The sequence below is a fragment of the Haematobia irritans genome, chromosome 5 (genome assembly GCF_050003625.1).
Source record: "Haematobia irritans isolate KBUSLIRL chromosome 5, ASM5000362v1, whole genome shotgun sequence".
Taxonomy (NCBI): Eukaryota; Metazoa; Arthropoda; class Insecta; order Diptera; family Muscidae; genus Haematobia; species Haematobia irritans.
Genome location: NC_134401.1, coordinates 5,495,855 through 5,515,220, shown reverse-complemented (window position 1 = coordinate 5,515,220; position 19,366 = coordinate 5,495,855). Strand labels below are relative to the sequence as shown.

General features: G+C 34.2%; 1 protein-coding gene across 1 annotated transcript; it reads left to right on the top strand.

Moving 5' to 3' along the window:
- The first annotated feature begins 8,145 nt into the window (after window positions 1-8,145).
- Window positions 8,146-14,931, top strand: LOC142239487 (uncharacterized). The gene is made up of 4 exons (XM_075311282.1): window positions 8,146-8,253; window positions 11,158-11,496; window positions 11,573-11,721; window positions 14,814-14,931. Exons 1-4 carry the CDS (start codon window positions 8,146-8,148, stop codon window positions 14,929-14,931), a joined length of 714 nt encoding a protein of 237 aa, XP_075167397.1.
- The last annotated feature ends 4,435 nt before the right edge of the window (window positions 14,932-19,366 follow it).

Here is a 19,366-nt window from a genome sequence, read left to right as displayed (position 1 = left end):
TACAGAAACAATTACAGATTATTATTTTTTTTGTGGATATTTTCGTCAACGGCAGAAGACAATTATAAATGTGAAATAGACCAAAATGACAATTTTCGAAATTTCGCAACTGCCTTTCGAAATGTATTGGAAGCATTTTAATATTTTAGTGTGCAGTTTGTTCTAATAAAATGCGGTTAATATTAATATTTAATAGTTTTTCGGAAGTAAGCTATGATTTTAAATAGGGTGAAAGGGTCCATATACATATACACCTACACACAACTATCAAAGAAATATAAACCCTAACCTCTAATGCGGAAGCTTCAGCGAAGATTTCATATAAACGGGAAACGTGAAGCACGTCAACATAGAATAAAATTGTCGGATATTCCACCAAAAGGCCGGTACTCTGATTCGTTACTTGGTTTCACCGTTTGGCAAACAAAAAATGGGGCATTATGGTGTTTTCATACTTGATGCTACATTGATACATTGTTTTTGTTCACACATTTACTGTGATCTTATACACAATATTGACCACACTGAATTGTAATACAATTGACAACTGACATTATTTGGCGGCTATGCCGGTCGATAAAACAGCTCATCCCATACAAAATTCTACTAATATGGTACTCTGATTTATCCTTCGTTTACCTACTAAATAATCGGCGAAAGAAAAACCGCATATAATAATTTTGTTTTGTTTTAACTCTCTTACTGAAACTATTCTCTATAAATAGGCAGCAAAACGACGTTTCAATGTGGAATTACAAGAATTAGTCTGTAATCGTTATGGGACAGTGATAAAAAGCATCGATTGTAGTTTACATAAAATCTCAACAAATTTCTTTATGACCAATTTCAATGTTGTACTGAATCATGATTTAGACAGAGATTCGGAGTTGCGCATACTGATTTCATTTCAATTGCCGAAAAACGATAAAATAATGGCGACCGGACATATCCCCCAACGGACATTTCGCCCAAAATGATTTTTGGGCGTTATGACCTTCATTGGGGCGGTCACATCGCCCAATTTTAGTTTGGGCTTTATGTCCTCCCTCATCGCTGTCATAAGCCCCATAAAAAAATGTGGGCGTTATGACCGTTTGAATATAATTGAATATAAACAATACACACAAAAATTTTATTTTCAGATTCAATCACGAAATTAATTGATCCAATTAAATTTTAATTGAAATGTCTTCAATCACAGAAATGATAGTATCAATTAAAAAATTAATTGAAGGTTAATAAAAAGTTAATTGATCCAATTAAAAAATTAATTGATACTATTATTTTTGTGATTGATTTTTGTTTCAATTAAAAAATTTTTTGAATCAATTACATTTTTAATTGAATATTTTTTAAAACTCAATTAAAATTTTAATTGGAAAAATTTTCGTGAAAATTTTTTGTGTGTAGTTTAAAATAACAAAATGTATTTTTTTTTAAATCATTCAAAAGCTAGATATGATTACTTCATCTATCCATTAATTTTTTTTTAAATATTTAATAGATATATATGCCTCTTATTGACAAATATCGAATCCTGCTTGTAGAGTTCAATAATAACTTGCTTATGAAAACACTTTGTTTGAAATATAATTTTGTAGTCAACCTATCTATGCTTTCATTATTCAAAATGACACATTAAAGATTTTCATGTCAGTTGTTTTCGAATTACTTTAAAATAAAGAAGAGATTTTAAACCTTTTTATATAAACCATCAATTTTTACATTTGGCGACGAGATAAGGAAAGAACACCGCCACAATGGACGTGAACGTGCTTTCGCAAATGTTTTCCCACATGCAGGAAGCTAATCAACAATTTGTTACACAAATTTTAGCGCAAAACAAAGCAATTTTAGAAGGAGTAATAACTAAAAACAGCAATACACCGGCAATAACCATGTTTGGGAAATTCAATCCGCAATTGGATAGGTGGACAAATTACAGTTTTCAACTAGAACATCACTTCAAAGCAAACTCAATATCGGATGAAGCTACAAAACGCTCATGTCTCCTCAGTTGGGTTGGTAGCGATATTTTAGAATTGTTACAGAAAATATTTGGTGGTAAAGTCGACGACAAATCTTATAATGAGATTTTATCTTCATTGGACAACCATTTTGTGAAGAAGCAGCATATTTTAGCTGCCAGATTCAAATTCTATAATCAAACGAGGATGAAACCAAATCAAACTTATATCGAGTGGGTATCAGAGTTGAGAGGAATTGCAAGTGAATGCCAATTTGTGTGTGGGAATGGACAGTGCAAAGAGTCATATGTGGATAGTCAAATAAGGGATATGATTGTCCTGTACACGCCCCATGAAAGAATTCGAAGCACTTGCCTACAAAAGTCAAATCCGACGTTGGATGAAGTTTTAGAAATATGTTCGATATACGAAGCTACCAAAAATGCATGCAGTGAGATTGAAAACTCTGCCACAGGAGTAAATGATTTCCAATCAATTCATCGTTTGTCATATCAACAAAATCGAGCTGAAAAAAAATATTCAGTAGACATGTCTCAATCATGTCCTGGGTGTGGCAAGGACCATCAGAGAAATAATTGCTATCATTTCAAAAATAAAACTAAATGCCATATTTGTTCAAAATTGGGCCATATTTCAAAAGTATGTAAATCACAATCATCTAGGCTGCAGAAAAATGCTATAAATAGACAACAAAATGTACGTCAAATAATGGATAATCCCACTGATGAACCTATGAGTAATACCGAGAGCATTGAGGAACTTTGCATAAGTAATATCGAAGAGTGTGACCCGACAGATATTCACCATATAGATAATCCGTCTGGGAAGATAATGATCGAACTTAAGGTAAACAAAGAATTTTGCATTTTTCAGATTGATACCGGTGCTTCTTGTTCCTTGATTGGGTTGGAAGTGTACAGACGACTTCACTCACCCCAATGCACTTCCAGTAAAAGCATATTGAAAGCATACGGGGGAAATCCATTACCACTTAGGGGTAAGATAAGTGTTGAGGTCGAGATAGGTTCTGAGCGTAAAACGTTAGAGCTGTATGTTGTGAACATCGAAAACCCTACTAGTATTTTTGGATACGATTGGTTTAAAAGTTTCAATTTTGAAATCAAATCTCCTTGTAAAATAATTACCACTGAAAATTGCATGCAAGTTTCAAATGGACAACATGAAGAGCTAGAGTCAAAGATTACTGAAATAAGGAATGAATTCGACAAACTTTTTGCGCCAGGTTTAGGTCACTGTACATCAATTAAAGCAAAAATTAATTTAAAATCGAACGCAGTTCCAAAGTTCTTGAAGCCCTATAACGTACCATTTGCTTTGAACGAAAAGTTCCGCAGTGAAATTGAGAGACTTATATCCATCGATGTTATTGAACCAGTAAATTCTAGTGAATGGGCATCACCAGTAGTACTCGTAAGAAAACCAGATGATTCCATTCGCATCTGCGCAGATTTTAAAACTACGTTGAATCCACAAATTGAAATTGAACGTTTTCCTATTCCTCGAATTGAGGATTTATTTCACAAACTGCAAGGGGGACAATATTTCTCCAAAATAGACCTCAGTGACGCATATTTACAGGTCGAATTGTCAGATTCATCAAAAAAGTTTATGGTTATAAATACCCCTTTCGGATTGTTTAGGTATAAACGGATGCCTTTTGGAATAGCTAGTGCACCTGCTATATTTCAAAGACTGATGGAAGATATTGTTTCTGGTGTAAATAGCTGTGCAGTGTATTTAGATGACATTATCGTAACGGGTCGTACAAATGAAGAACATAGAACAAACTTAAAACATCTTTTACAAAAACTGGAATATCATGGATTCAAATGTAAAGCACATAAATGCGAATTTGCAAAATCGTCTGTAGAATATGTAGGACATATCATTGACAGTGATGGTATAAAACCATCTGAAAAGCGTTTGGAAGCAATAACAAAAATGCCGAGACCAGGTGATATTAAGGAGCTCGAAGCTTTTATTGGCAAAATAAACTACTATAATAAGTTCATACCAAATTTTTCCAAAACAGCTGCACCATTGAATCATCTACGTAAATCAAATGTGAAATTTCATTGGGGAAAAACGCAGGAATTAGCTTTTAAAACACTAAAACAAGACATTTTAAAAATAGCCAAACTAGTGCATTACGACGATAAATTTCCCATAATTCTGGCTACAGATGCCTCCAGTCATGGAATTGGAGCAGTGTTGTCACACAAATATCCTGATGGCTCTGAAAAGCCAATATGCTTTGCCTCAAAGACTCTAAATTCGGCGCAAGTAAACTATTCACAGGTGGAAAAAGAAGCTCTTGCCATAATATTTGGAGTGCAAAAATTTCATCAATATATCTATGGCAGACATTTCGAGTTAGTTACTGACCACCAAGCACTTACAACGCTTTTTCATCCTTTTAAAAAACTGCCTACAATGACATTACATCGACTGCAACGTTGGGCTATAACATTACAAGCATATGATTACTCTATAAAATATAAATCAACTTCTCATCATGCCAATGCCGATGCCTTATCAAGACTACCAATAGGAGCAGATAATGAGTTTGATACTTATGAATCCGAAACATCATGTATTGAAAACGTGTATAATGCCGTTTTGGAAGAAAGTCCCATTGATGCCTTTATAGTAGCCACACATACAAAGGATGATGAAACTTTAGCTATTGTGGCAGATTATGTTTTAAAAGGCTGGCCTTCTAAAAATGAGTGTAGCGGGGTATTACAACCCTATTTCGCAAGAAAAAATTCTATTTCATTAAAACATGGTGTGTTACTTCTACATAATGAGCATTCTCGGGTGATAATACCAAGTAAAATAAGATCTCAAGTTTTAAGTACATTACATGAGGGACATTGGGGTGCTAGTAGAATGAAACAGCTTGCTCGAAGATATATATGGTTTCCAAAAATTGATGAAGATATTGAGAATTTGGTAAAAACGTGTAAGATTTGTCAAGAAAATGGAGTAAATCCTCAGCAAGAGTTTTCCAATTGGCCAGAAGCTAAGCATCCTTGGGAAAGAATTCATGTAGATTTTGCAGGTCCCTTTTTGGGGAAAATGTGGCTCATAGTAGTGGATTCATATTCAAAATTTCCATTTGTTCGACCAGTATCAACCTTAACTGCTCTATCAACTATAACAGCATTACAAAATATATTCTGCATTGAAGGTCTTCCACAGACGATAGTAAGTGATAATGGAACTCAATTCACTTCTGCTGAATTTAAGCGTTTTTGTCAAATAAATGCAATAGAACACTTAACGACGGCTCCTTTTCACCCTGCATCCAATGGGTTGGCAGAAAGATTTGTTCGCACATTCAAATCAAATTTTAATAAAATATGCCAGGAACATCCCAATCAAGAACAAGCTCTGTATAAATATTTGACCACCTATAGAGCTACACCAAATCCACTCAGTGGAAAGTCCCCCAGCGAACTGTTGCATGGTCGTCAACCGCGTACTATTCTAACAGCAATGTTTCCAGTCAAACACAAGTCTCAAAATTGTATATCGAAATTTTGCATTGGGCAAAATGTATACATCAGAAATTATTCTGGTAAGAAAGGTTGGATATCGGGAGAAATAAAAAAGCTCGTAGGAAATTACATGTACCTAGTAAATACGATGAATGGTGTCATGAAAAGACACCAAAATCAAATAAAACTTAGGCTTGAATCAAGAGATGGGGTACAAAACTCAAGCCAGTCTGTATCCAATTCAAACAAAAACGATGATATTGATATATTATTTCCAGTTGAAAATCTAAACCCTAGTAATTTTCGGGAAGTACAAAATGGACAGGCTGCAGAAGAACAAGGTGTAGGGAATCCTACGACGTCCAGATTGTCTTTTAATTCACAAGGATTACATTCTTGCGTACAAAATACAACTATTAACCCAACTCATAATAACGTTACTACAGCACCACAAGTATTACTTGAACGTCAAGCAGAATACAGAAATTTCCGAAATGAGAAAAGAAAGCAAGAGTTCACTCCAAGGCGCTCAGAAAGAATTATGAAGAAAATTCGTAGGGAACAGAATTGAAGTGGGAGAATGTAGAGTTCAATAATAACTTGCTTATGAAAACACTTTGTTTGAAATATAATTTTGTAGTCAACCTATCTATGCTTTCATTATTCAAAATGACACATTAAAGATTTTCATGTCAGTTGTTTTCGAATTACTTTAAAATAAAGAAGAGATTTTAAACCTTTTTATATAAACCATCAATTTTTACACTGCTTTTATTGTATATGCTGGAAGAAGACGTAAAACTAGCATATCTTGGCTTCATCGTTTGTTTTAATTGTTTTTGACTGGAAGAGAATTTTTGACCATTTTTCTTCTCAGCGTATTGATATGGAAAAGCGGCTAAAGTGGCACTACGAAGACCTATTTCGCTCGTGAAATAGGTCGGTTTATGCTCCAAGACATTTGAATTTATATATTGAAACATGAAAATTCGGAAATTGATAATTTTTTTCTTTTGAACAAACCAGACAAATGCTGAATTGAAAATTATGTATTTTAAACTGAAAATTGGAACGCGATTTGGAGGCAGATAACGCGCGATTTATTTCAAGTACCCATCAGCACCACGTCGATCATCTCATCTCTTTCCAATTTTAATGTTTAGAACAAGATAATAAACTGAAAGTCGCTAGGATTTGAGGACGAACTGAATGTGATGAATTTAACAACGACCGAAAAAGGGACATCAATAAAACAATAGCATCTCCATCATCCATATTTCATTCATTCATTATTTCACTTACTGGGTTTGAACACAAAGAGTCTGTATGCCAAATCGGCTTCCATAATAGTGGTTTGCTAAAAGATCTTTTCCGGCACACTTTCGTACATTTAGTATTCACTCATATGTTCTGATTTGGCAAGTTCTTGGAGACTTTGTGGAGCGTTTTGCCCCATTTTCTCCTTAATTTTCTTATAGACCACGAGATCTGCACTGTCTTTCTAGTTACGGCATTATGAATTAAATACCGTACGTATTTAGTTAACCAAAATTGGGGATAAAAACTACTTCATTCAGGACAGTTTTTGATTTGTATTCCGACATTATTTTCCCCATAAAATATTGGGCGTTTTGACCGCCTATTTTTTGGGACATATGACCGCGATAAGGGAGGACATAAAGCCCAAACTAAAATTGGGCGATGTGACCGCCCCATTGGAGGTCATAACGCCCAAAAGTCATTTTGGGCGAAATGTCCGTTGGGGGATATGTCCGGTCGCCTAAAATAATTACAATCCTTGATGTGAAACTGAACATTTGTGATTTTCTAAGTCAAATAATGGGTACACCGCTGGTCAAACGACTGATGGAGGAAGTTAGAAAAACCGGTAATATTCCCTATGCATGTCCTGTAAAGGGTGTAAGTAAATTTTCTAAAAACTGGTTCTTAATTTAAGTTTTCTTGATAACTCGTTTTTTTTTTTTGCAGAACTATCGCTATTATTTTGCTAATTATAGTGTTACAGATGACCTTCTACCTCCTTATTCCCCGCTTATGAAATTCAACTTTTCTTTAAGTTATTTTGAAAATCAAAAACATTTTGCTAGTTTCTATATACTAGGTTCTACTGTACGAAAATAGATGGGAAACCATTAAAAAAAATTAATACAGTTTTTGTGTAAATGTATTTTGTATTTTTGTTATTTTTAATATTTGATGATGTGTAAAAAATCTATCTAAACCTAAACCTAAGCCAGTATATAGCAAAAAAATAATTATTTTGATAAATCTAACATAACAAAGATATCCATGAAAACCAAAGTTGTGTCCTCAGACCACATACAGTTTGGCTGATATGTAATGCAACTAAGAAAAGCGCTATATTTTTTCATTTTGTTTTTCAAGTTATACTGTTCATAAGCAAAAACAAATCGGCAATAACATCAAATTCCAGAATCAGTTTAGATTTGCTCGAAGAGGCAACCTTTGGCACGAATTATGACCTTCAAAGGGCTGACATAGCCATCACATGCTGCACGAAAGTGTCTCTGCCGTTCCCTCCAAAATGCCCCCAGGCTAAAAATTCCAACGCATTGAGATCCTGACATTTTGATGGCCATTGTGCGGTAGAAATGAAGGGAGAACTTTCTTTTAAGCCTGCCATTCATCTGCCCACAGCTTCAATACTGCCTGTAGGACATTTTCCCGACAGTATTCGCCATTTGGGTTTTAAAATTAAGGTTGCATAAAATAGGCCAATAGTTTTATTCAGTGTAAACGTATTAAAAAGTATGTTTTTCAATTAATTTTAAGTACAGATTATCACAGTTTTTTTGATATTTTCGTAAGCGGAAAAGGCAATTATAAATACATTTTTCAAATAGACCCAAACAAAAAAAAACAATTTTCTAAAATCAATCTTGATAAATCGTCTTTCTAAATGTATTGGAAACATTTTAATACTTTAGTGTGAAGTTTGTTCTGATAAAATGCAGTTAAAATTCGTACTACTAGTATTACTATTTAATAGTTCTTTAAAATCGGAGGTAAGCTACATATGACATTTATACAATACAGACTTTCAAAAGCTTTGGCTTGAACCAAAAAGCTAGGGTAATACGATACATTTACATATACACCTACATGCAACTATCAAAGGAATATTAACCCTCTGATACCAAAGCTCTTTGGAGGGGGGTCATAAAAACAACAAAAATGGTTAAAACAAAAAACAACTTAAGGTAGGTACTATTTCCGACAAAACATTAAATTAAAAGTGCCAAAATATGTATGACGACATTTATATATTTAAAGGGTGATACGGTCAAAATTTGGTCAAGGGAAAACGCGTGTAAATCATTGAAATCGTTTATTTAAAAAATCAAATTAAATTTCTTTTTCAAGTTCAATTAGTATAAAATTCAGGAAAAATATTCAGTTAGGCTTTCGCTTTTCCAAATCCGAATTGCCGGGCCTCACGCTTGACACCTGCATCAGATTTTGTACAGCCACCTTCTTCGCCGCAGAAAGCCAGTTTGCCTTGAACTGCTGCTCGTCCTTAGCAGTTTTTTTGGCCTTCTTTAGGTTCCGCTTGACAATAGCCCAGTATTTCTCAATTGGGCGGTGCTCTGGCGTGTTGGGAGGGTTCTTGTCCTTGGGAACCACCTGCACGTTGTTGGCGGCGTACCACTCCATGGCCTTTTTACCGTAATGGCAAGATGCCAAATCCGGCCAAAACAGTACGGAACAACCGTGTTTCTTCAGGAAAGGCAGCATAGATGGCGTCGCTAGTATTAAATGCATATTATTTTTATATAGTACCAACCTTCAAATGATTCGTGTCAAAATTTAACGTCTGTAAGTCAATTAGTTTGTGAGATAGAGCATCTTTTGTGAAGCAACTTTTGTTATTGTGAAAAAAAATGGAAAAAAGGAATTTCGTGTTTTAATAAAATACTGTTTTCTGAAGGGAAAAAATACGGTGGAAGCAAAAACTTGGATTGATAATGAGTTTCCGGACTCTGCCTCCTTGTTAGACCGGGGACTTATCAGCCAACCTGTTATATACGGCCGTAAGTTCGGCCAGACCGAATCTTATGTACCCTCCACCATGGATTGCATAGAAACTAGTACTAAAGACTGTCATCCACAATCGAATTACTTGGGTTGCGGTAACACTTGCCAATGGCTAGGTATCTTAAAACTTATTAACACCGTCTTCTCAATTGTCTATATATAATTATTGATCGATATGGATAAATTTTTGCCTGGGTATTAGGGACTATATATTAAATCCACGTAGCAAATTTCAACTGGAACAGATGAAATTTGCTTCTCTAAGAGGCTCCGCAAACCAAATCTGGGGGTCGGTTTATATGGGGGCTATACGTAAAAGTGGTCCAATATGGCCCATTTGCAATAGCATCCGACCTGCATCAATCACAACTACTTGTGCCAAGTTTCAAGTCGATTGCTTGTTTCGTTCGGAATTTCAACAGACGGACGGACGGACGGACATGCTTAGATCGACTCAGAATTTCATCACGACCCAATATATATATATATATATATATATATATATATATATATATATATATATATATATATATATATATATATATATATATATATATATATATATATATATATATATATATATATATATATATATATATATATATATATATATATATATATATATATATATATATATATATATATATATATATATATATATATATATATATATACTCTATGGGGTCTTAGAGCAATATTTCGATGTGTTACAAACGGACAAAGTTAATATACCCACCATCTTATGGTGGAGGGTATAAAAATAGTTGGTTGAAAAAATTGGCCGTGTCGAAAAGGAATTTTTGGGGTCGGAAACCGAGCATACTAGTAAAATTTCACTAGAGACTATACACAATGGACTGGTATCACAATGAACTTAATAGTCTAAGTGAGCATTATACATCGGGCTGCCACCTAACCTAACCTACCGTAGAGATGAGGAAAACCTTGAATATTTTATTATTTAGAAAAAAATAGGATATCAGAGGGTTATAGCGTTTTCATACTTGATACATTGCTTTTGCTCACATATCGCCTGCGCGCTTATACACAATATTGGACACACAACGGTTGGCCACAACCGTTGAATCGCTTATCACAAATTCGTGTTTTGTTGCTGTAAAAGAAAATACTTTATAAGAAAGTGGAGTTTCGTTTGTCTAAAATTTCGTTACGTAGAAAAGTATTTTTTCTTTGTACTAATTGCACACAAAAAAAATTTCTGATTCAATCACGAAATTAATTGATCCAATTAATTTTTTAATTGAAATGTCTTCCATCACAGAAATGATAGTATCAATTAAAAAATTAATTGAAGCTCTATTAAAAATTAATTGATCCAATTAAAAAGTTAATTGATACTATTAATTTATGTGATTGATTTTTATTTCAATTAAAAAATTTGTTGATTCAATTAAATTTTTAATTGAATATTTTTTTAAAACTCAATTAAAATTTTAATTGGAAAATTTTTCGTGAAATTTTTTTCTGTGTGGAGAAAGAGAAACTGTACATATTAACTATTACGTTTTGTTTTAACTCTTTTTACTTCAAATATCGTCTATAAACAGGCAGCAAAAAGACGCTTCAATGTGGAAATACAAGAATTTGTCTGCTATCATTTTGGGACAGTGATAAAGAGTGTCAATTGTAGTTTCAATAAAATCTCAACAAATTTCTTTATGACCAATGTGAATGTTGTATTGAATAATGATTTAGCCAGAGATTCTGAGGTGCGCATACTGATTTCATTTCAATTGCCAAAAAACAATAAAATAATTACATTCCTTGATGTGAAACTGAACATCTGTGATTTTCTAAGTCAAATAATGGGTACACCGCTGGTCAAACGACTCATGAAGGAAGTCAGAAAAACCGGTAATCTTCCCTATGCATGTCCTGTAAAGGGTGTAAGTAAATTTTCTGAAACTAGTTCTTAATTTATTTTGTTGATATTTCGTTTGTTTTTTTTTTTTTCTTATACAGAACTATCGCTATTATTTTGCTAATTATAGTGTTACAGATGACCTTCTACCTCCTTATACCCCACTTATGAAATTTAACTTTTCCTTAAGTTATTTTGAACATAAAAAACTGTTTGCTAGCTCCTGTATACGAGGTTCTACCGTACCAAAGTAGATGGAAAACCATTAATAAATTTATGTATATTTTTGTGTAAATGTATTTAAAAAAAATGTTTAAAAATATATAATAAATCTACCTAAAAGCCAGAACAATTATTATTATTATTTTTTTTTTTTTTTTTTTTGACTAGTTTTAGTATAATCTTCATAAGTCAAACACATTTTAAATGTGCTACGCTCAAAAAAAAACTACTAATATTAATATTAAGTGAACTCTCTATTTCACTAAAAGCCAATTTAAATTAATTTTATTTCATGAAATTATTATGTTGGAAGAAAGTTTCCTTAACTCTAATAATTTTTTGCATACGTTAGTTAAATTGACTAAAAAACGGGAAAAAATTATACACAAATGAAGCATAAAGATTTCCTAAGTACTTCTCACAAATTAGTTCATTATTTTTCTAAATTTAAAAATTTTACTACAAATGCGCCCATTTTGAACTCTGTGTGGCACTATAGACATTCTTACAATGTTTAACACCAATTTTTTTCCTCCAAACTACAAAATTTTCTTCAACAAGTGAAAACAAGTATATACGGCCGGAAGTTCGGCCAGGCCGAATCTTATGTACCCTCCACCATGGATTGCTTAGAAACTTATACGAAAGACTATCTTAAAACTTCTTAACATCGTTTTCTAAATTGTGAGTTAGACCATACGTGATATATATTAGACAAAAAAGGTATGTATAGATAAGTCTACAAATAATTACGAATCGACATGGACTTTTGCACGGTACGTAGAGAGTCAGAATTGAAATATGGGGGTGGCTTATATGGGGGCTATATAGAATTATGAACTTGATATGGACCAATTTTTGTGTGATTGGGGATCGATTTATCTGAGGGCTATATATAACTATAGACCGATATGGACCCTAGTTAGGCATGGTTGTTAACGGCAACATACTAGCACAATGTACCAAATTTCGACTGACTCGGATGAAATTTGCTCCTCCAAGAGGCTCCTAAACCAAATCTCGGGATCGGTTTATATGGGGGCTATATATGATTATGGACTGATATGGACCACTTTTGGCATGGTTTTAAATATCATATACTAACATCACGTACCAAATTTCAACCGAGTCGGATGAGTTTTGCTCTTCCAAGGGGCTCCGGAGGTCAAATCTGGGGATCGGTTTTTATGGGGCCTATATATAATTATTGACCGATTTCGACCAATTTTTGCATGGGTGTTTGAGGCCATATATTAACACCACGTACCAAATTTCAACTGAATCAGATGAATTTTGGTCTTCCAAGAGGTTCCGGAGGTCAAATCTGGTGATCGGTTTATATGGGGGCTATATATAATTATATATCGATGTGGACCAATTTTTGCATGGTGAGTAGAGACCATATACTAACACCATGTACCAAATTTCAGCCGGATCGGATGAAATTTGCTTCTCTTAGAGGCTCCGCAAGCCAAATCGGGGGATCAGTTTATATGGGGGCTATATATAATTATGAACCGATGTGGACCAATTTTTGCATGGTTGTTAGATACCATATACTAACACCATGTACCAAATTTTAACCGGATCGGTTGATATTTGCTTCTCTTAGAGGCTCCGCAAGCCAAATCGGGGGATCGGTTTATATGGGGGCTATATGTAATAATGGACCGATGTGGACCAATTTTTTCATGGTTATTGGATACCATATACTAACACCATGTACCGAATTTCAACCGGATCGGATGAAATTTGCTTCTCTTAGAGGCTCCGCAAGCCAAATCGGGGGATCGGTTTATATGGGGGCTATATGTAATTATGGACCGATGTGGACCAATTTTTGCATGGTTGTTAGAGACCATATACTAACACCATGTACCAATTTGAAATTTGCTTCTCTTAGGGCAATGGCAAGCCAAATTTGGGGAGTCCGTTTATATGGGGGCTATACGTAAAACTAAACCGATATGGCCCATTTGCAATACCATCCGACCTACATCAATAACAACTACTTGCGCCAAGTTTCAAGCCGATAGCTTGTTTCGTTCGGAAGTTAGCGTGTTTTCAACAGACGGACGGACGGACATGCTCAGATCGACGCAGAATTTCACCACGACCCAGAATATATATACTTTATGGGGTCTTAGAGCAATATTTCGATGTGTTACAAACGGAATGACAAAGTTAATATACCCCCATCCTATGGTGGAGGATATAAAAAAAATAAATATTGTGTAATAAATTTTCTTGAATTTATTGAAAAATATTAACTTATTTTTGTGATATTGGTGTCAGCGTTTGCAGTATTGGTTAGCTAAAATTTTCTAAAAATAATCTAAATTTTTTAAAATTATTCAACGGTTTTCTTAGTGATGGGTTCACAAAGGGTTTTTTTATAGTGGCAAAAGCTAAAATATTCAAATTGACAACAACAGACGGGGTAGAACGGACAACCAAAAAACTTATATAAAAAAAATATTTCCGTCCAGCGGTTTTGGAAAAAAGTTCGGGTTTTTAAAACCCAGAAAAATCGACTTTCAAAAAAACCCGGTTTTTATAACTCTAGATCTATAATTATAAGGCTTGTATCCTCTGATCACATAGTAGTATAGTATAAGCTTACGAAATATTGCCCTATATTGGGGCTAAATGAGTTATCGTCGACACATCTTTCTGTGGGTCTTAAGTAGAATCGGTTACTTTTTAATAATAAGAGTTGAGTACTTGTATGTCTCAAACGCATTTAGTAAAACACAGATGCCCTTAATGGCATATTGAATTTAAAGCCTCTGAAGGTTAGATAGTGCTATGACCTATAAATGTCCGAAAAATAACCTCTTAGCCGTTCTTTTTCGGACATTTATAGTTTTCAAAAATCTGATAAAAGGAATTCGGCCTTTTGTATGCCTTGTCATTATAAGTTTTTGATTTGAATTATTCGTGCTAATATTTCAATTCAAAATATTTTCCATGATTTCTTTTTACTTTTTAAATTAATGCTCTATCCAATATAGCAGATAAAGGCCAAATCATTAATTGTCTCGAACCATTAACTACCTAATGGCTAAGAAGTCAATACATGTATATTTTTCTACAAGTTTATATTCTATGGTTCTTAAGTATACCAGACTATTATCTAAAGATAGTAGGATTATACACCACTATTTTACAAATAGTCTTTATGAAGTCATTCTCTGTGTTCTTGCTAATGGATATGTACTATACCTTACTATCCTAGTATTAGGACTTCCTTTACTGAAAATGGTATGTAGTTGATACTTCTTCCACTGCTGTCCAATGTAAACAATCAACAATCATCGTCAGCGACATCATCCTCATCATTGTCATTATGGGGCTACAGCAAAGACTGCATCAGCTTCAAATCCCTTGTGTAGGAGTAATTTTACACTAGCCTAACCAACATCATTTGGTATTGCCCATCATTCCGACACTAACTACGACTACCATCAGTTGTTTCTTTTTTTTATTCAATCCTTCCCCCATTATCCTTAGAGACTCATCAGGTATCTTTTCCCCAGCATAATTTTGTCCATTTCATTTCTCTGGGCCTTTGTTCAGCGAAACGCGTCAACGAACCGTATGAAAAGGCCAAATGCAAAAAAAAAGTGTAACACAACAGCAGCATCATCAACGTTACGGAAATTTATTTGCTGTTGTTATCCTTGTTGTCCTTTTTCGCATTTCTCTTTCTTCCCCTTTTTCTGCCAGAGCGAATGGGAATAGTTTAATGAGATCGCATTGCACCAAAGGGAAACTCACTGTTGGTGTTAATTTGAATTTGCGAAAAAAAACAGCATTTAATGAAAATGGCCAAATTGAAAATCGAAAACACAGCAGGAGTTGCCATAAAATCAACATAATTTGCCGTTAAAGAATGAACCAAACGAATTCTTAAAGCAGGACACTATTAAATTATCAACTTCCAATGAGCCAGTTGTGCTAGCACTAAAGAATACCCAACACATCATAACTTTGCCGTGTAAATTTATTTTAATGAGCTGGCCTCCCATTTTAATAATGAATCAAATTCAGGAGTAAAGTTAACAGGCCAATGGTGCGTATGATGAATAGAATTACCAATCACGGAATAAACAGGTAGCTATTATAAAATTAACTTACGCACAAAACGAGAAAATATAACTATTTTTGGGTTTTAAGGCCGGTACTATGTTCATTCTTGCGAAAAATTTTTATGGAAACCATTATTTCGCACATAGAAAGCGGCGTTTTTTAGGTAGCTTGGAGCGCTATTTTACAGGGAGCGATATTGGATTAAGTTGGTGGTGTTGCTTGTTTTTACAAAATAACATTTTATTTTTCCTTGGGCAATTGATCTGCTATTCCTTTGATCCTTTGTATAGTTTCGGAACAAAAATATGGTCCGTGTTTGATTTATAAACCCGCACAAATAGTTTTTAATAAATAAATTATTTCTTAATTCACATTGCAAATGGCGCCGTGCTATAAACGTCAGTTTTTCAACACGAAAAAACAAAGTATCACAAATGGAAAAAATTTCGCAAATTTTTCGCATTTTTTGGTTTTGTATGGAGTTTCAACGCGAAAACCGAACAGAGTACCGGCCTTTAGATATGTTCTCACGAAAAATGTGTGAAAATTTGAATTGGTAACACGTCGTGTCATTCATAAACTTCCCTTACTTACGCATATCAGAAGATGATAATTGGATAATTTAAATTTTAAAAAACATAGAACGGCGTCAATAAATCTGTTCGCGTACTTTTCCAGTAAAAACTAGCAAGAGAGTAATGCGCATTACAGACTATCAGTTATTCCGGACGACAGTGCTCGTGTCGAACATATCCCATATATTGTGCACATTATCAGTTAAGTCCGAAGGCATACTGCTGCATGTTTGTGGGATCGATAACACATTTACCGATTATTTAGTCATCGCCAACAAGTCGTATCGATCCGACACACTGTAAGATACTTTATAAACACCAACATTCCGTCCAGAATAACTGATAGTCTGTAAAGCGCATAAGAGAGTATTTTACTCTCTTTGTTTAAAATTGCTGAAAAGTACGCGTAACTATTTGCACATTCAAAATTTCAGCTTCTAAAACAATAAAAACGAAACCTGTTTTTTATTTTCCAATTGTATTTGTGGAAAATGTACATGGTAGGGGTGCTTTGTTTGTTATCATAGACCAATTAAATATAAAGACATACTTTGATAATACACCATGGTTTTGTTTATTTGCAGTGCGCAGTCATTCCACTCAATTGCGCAGTCAAGTGACTCAATTTATTTTTGGAAAACGAGAATAACCGTATAAATTAGTCAATTTGCATTACAAAAAAGGTGTGGATGAATAGTATTTTATAAACTTTCACAATATTTGGTGTTTCAACGAGAGAACAAAGGAAAGAAAACAAATTAAAGCCAAATTAAAAAATCACTCAATTGCAGACGAAAAAGAGCCATCTACGGTGTGCAGACAAACTACAGCGCTGTAAATTCACTTGAGATGTCTATACCTTCCTTGGTCTATGTTGTTATCAACAACCAGCTGGCAACGTATGCAAAAATTGCTATTTCTCTATCTGATAACTGTCAAATGTAGTCCATAGACCTATACTATAAAGATGGTTCATCTGTGTCAAACGATGTTTGACAGTTCCGAAGATTAAGAATAAACGAAGAAAATAAGAGCACGCTTACATTCTCTTTCGTTTTCCTTTTTGTAGTTTGCCAATTTTACACAAAATTAGAACCTTTATGATGCACCAGTGGATTTATAAATAAATTAATATATTAAAAGTTCATATTTGAACAAAAATTGTGACCAAAACCGCGAAAATACGAAATATTGAGCAGTTTTGCTCGTAACGAACAACACAAAAGCAAATGCACGAAAATTAATGTTTGGAACTGTCTCTTTACGAAAAAATCAAAACGAAATGTCAGAAAATTAATTTTTGGAACTGACACATTTTTTCCGGAGACAAGTGGATCACTCGTAACGAACAACACAAAAGCAAATGCACGAAAATTAATGTTTGGAACTGTCTCTTTACGAAAAAAATCAAAACGAAATGTCAGAAAATTAATTTTTGGAACTGACACATTTTTTTCCGGAGACAAGTGGATCACCTATATAATATAGGGTCTATGATGTAGCCTTCCTCCGGCTCTCTTTTGCTGGCTTTTTGGTGTAAACGAACGACTTCCAGTAAACATTTGTGATAATTACAAAAATTATCGGGTTCTCGAACGGAGCTAATATATGTTCAGCCATATATGATATATGAAAGTCCAAGAGGGTATAGGGGTGAATATTCCTAGAGGCAACGTAACATCGTGTTTGTGTATTGGCTAAGCTATTTTACACCAAATGTTAGTATCCACATTTTCCTTTGTATGGTTTGTGTATTGTCTTAGTCTGTAAGCAGGAACCGGAAGTTCTGGTACTCTCAGTCGTTGCGACCGAGTTTACATTGATAAACCGAAATTACACCTTTATACCAAATTAGTGTTTTCACCAACCGATATTGTGATGGCGTATTTACATTTATGCCCCCGCTACACACCATATCAACACAAGGACATAATGCGCTTTATGCGCTTTACATAATATCAGTTATTCCGGACGACAGTGCTTGTGTCGAACATATCCCATATGTTGTGCATATTATAAGCTAAGTCCGAAGGCATAATCGATACTGCTGCATGTTTATGGGATCGATAACACATTTACCGATTATTTAGTCATCGCCGACAAGTCGCATCGTTCCGACACACTGTAAGATTCCTTACAAACACCGACATTCCGTCCGGAAGAACTGATAGTCTGTAAAGCGCATTAATCAATAAACAATCGTGTTTTCACAGACAGCGTGCCTGGAAAAATATTTGAAAAACGATCACTTTATTCTATTTGGAAAGTCGAACATTGTTCACCATATACCTTTCACAATTTTAAGCGTAATATCTATGTTTTCAGAACTTTATTTTCGTTTTTATTTAAATAAAATAAAACAAGCTGGTTGCGCTTGGCGTTTCACAAAAAATAAAATGGCTCTTCTAACAGTAGTGATGGCAAAATACTTTCATGTACATTTTGTACTTTTTGATATGCTTCCCCCATCACAGTTCGCGATGGTTGTGGTGACATTTACTAGTCTGTGGTAGCGATGAGGATGAAATGGAACTTTGAAATGCTGGCAGGGTGATTGCCTTCAACAAATTTTTCAATAGGTTTGAAGCATTAAAATGAAATTTAGTTTGAAAAGTTGTTGAGAAATTTTTGCTAAAGGCCGGTACTCTGTTCGGTTTTCGCGTTGAAACTTCATAAAAAATCAAACAATGCGAAAAATTTGCGAAATTTTTTCCATTTGTGATACTTTGTTTTTTCGTGTTGAAAAACTGACGTTTATAGCGCGGCGCCATTTGCAATGTGAATTAAGAAATAATTTATTTATTAAAAACTATTTGTGCGGGTTTATAAATCAAACACGGACCATATTTTTGTTCTGAAACTATACAAAGGATCAAAGGAATAGCAGATCAATTGCCCAAGGAAAAATAAAATGTTATTTTGTAAAAACAAGCAACAACCACCAACTTAATCCAATATCGCTCCCTATAAAATAGCGCTCCAAGCTACCTAAAAAAACGCCGCTTT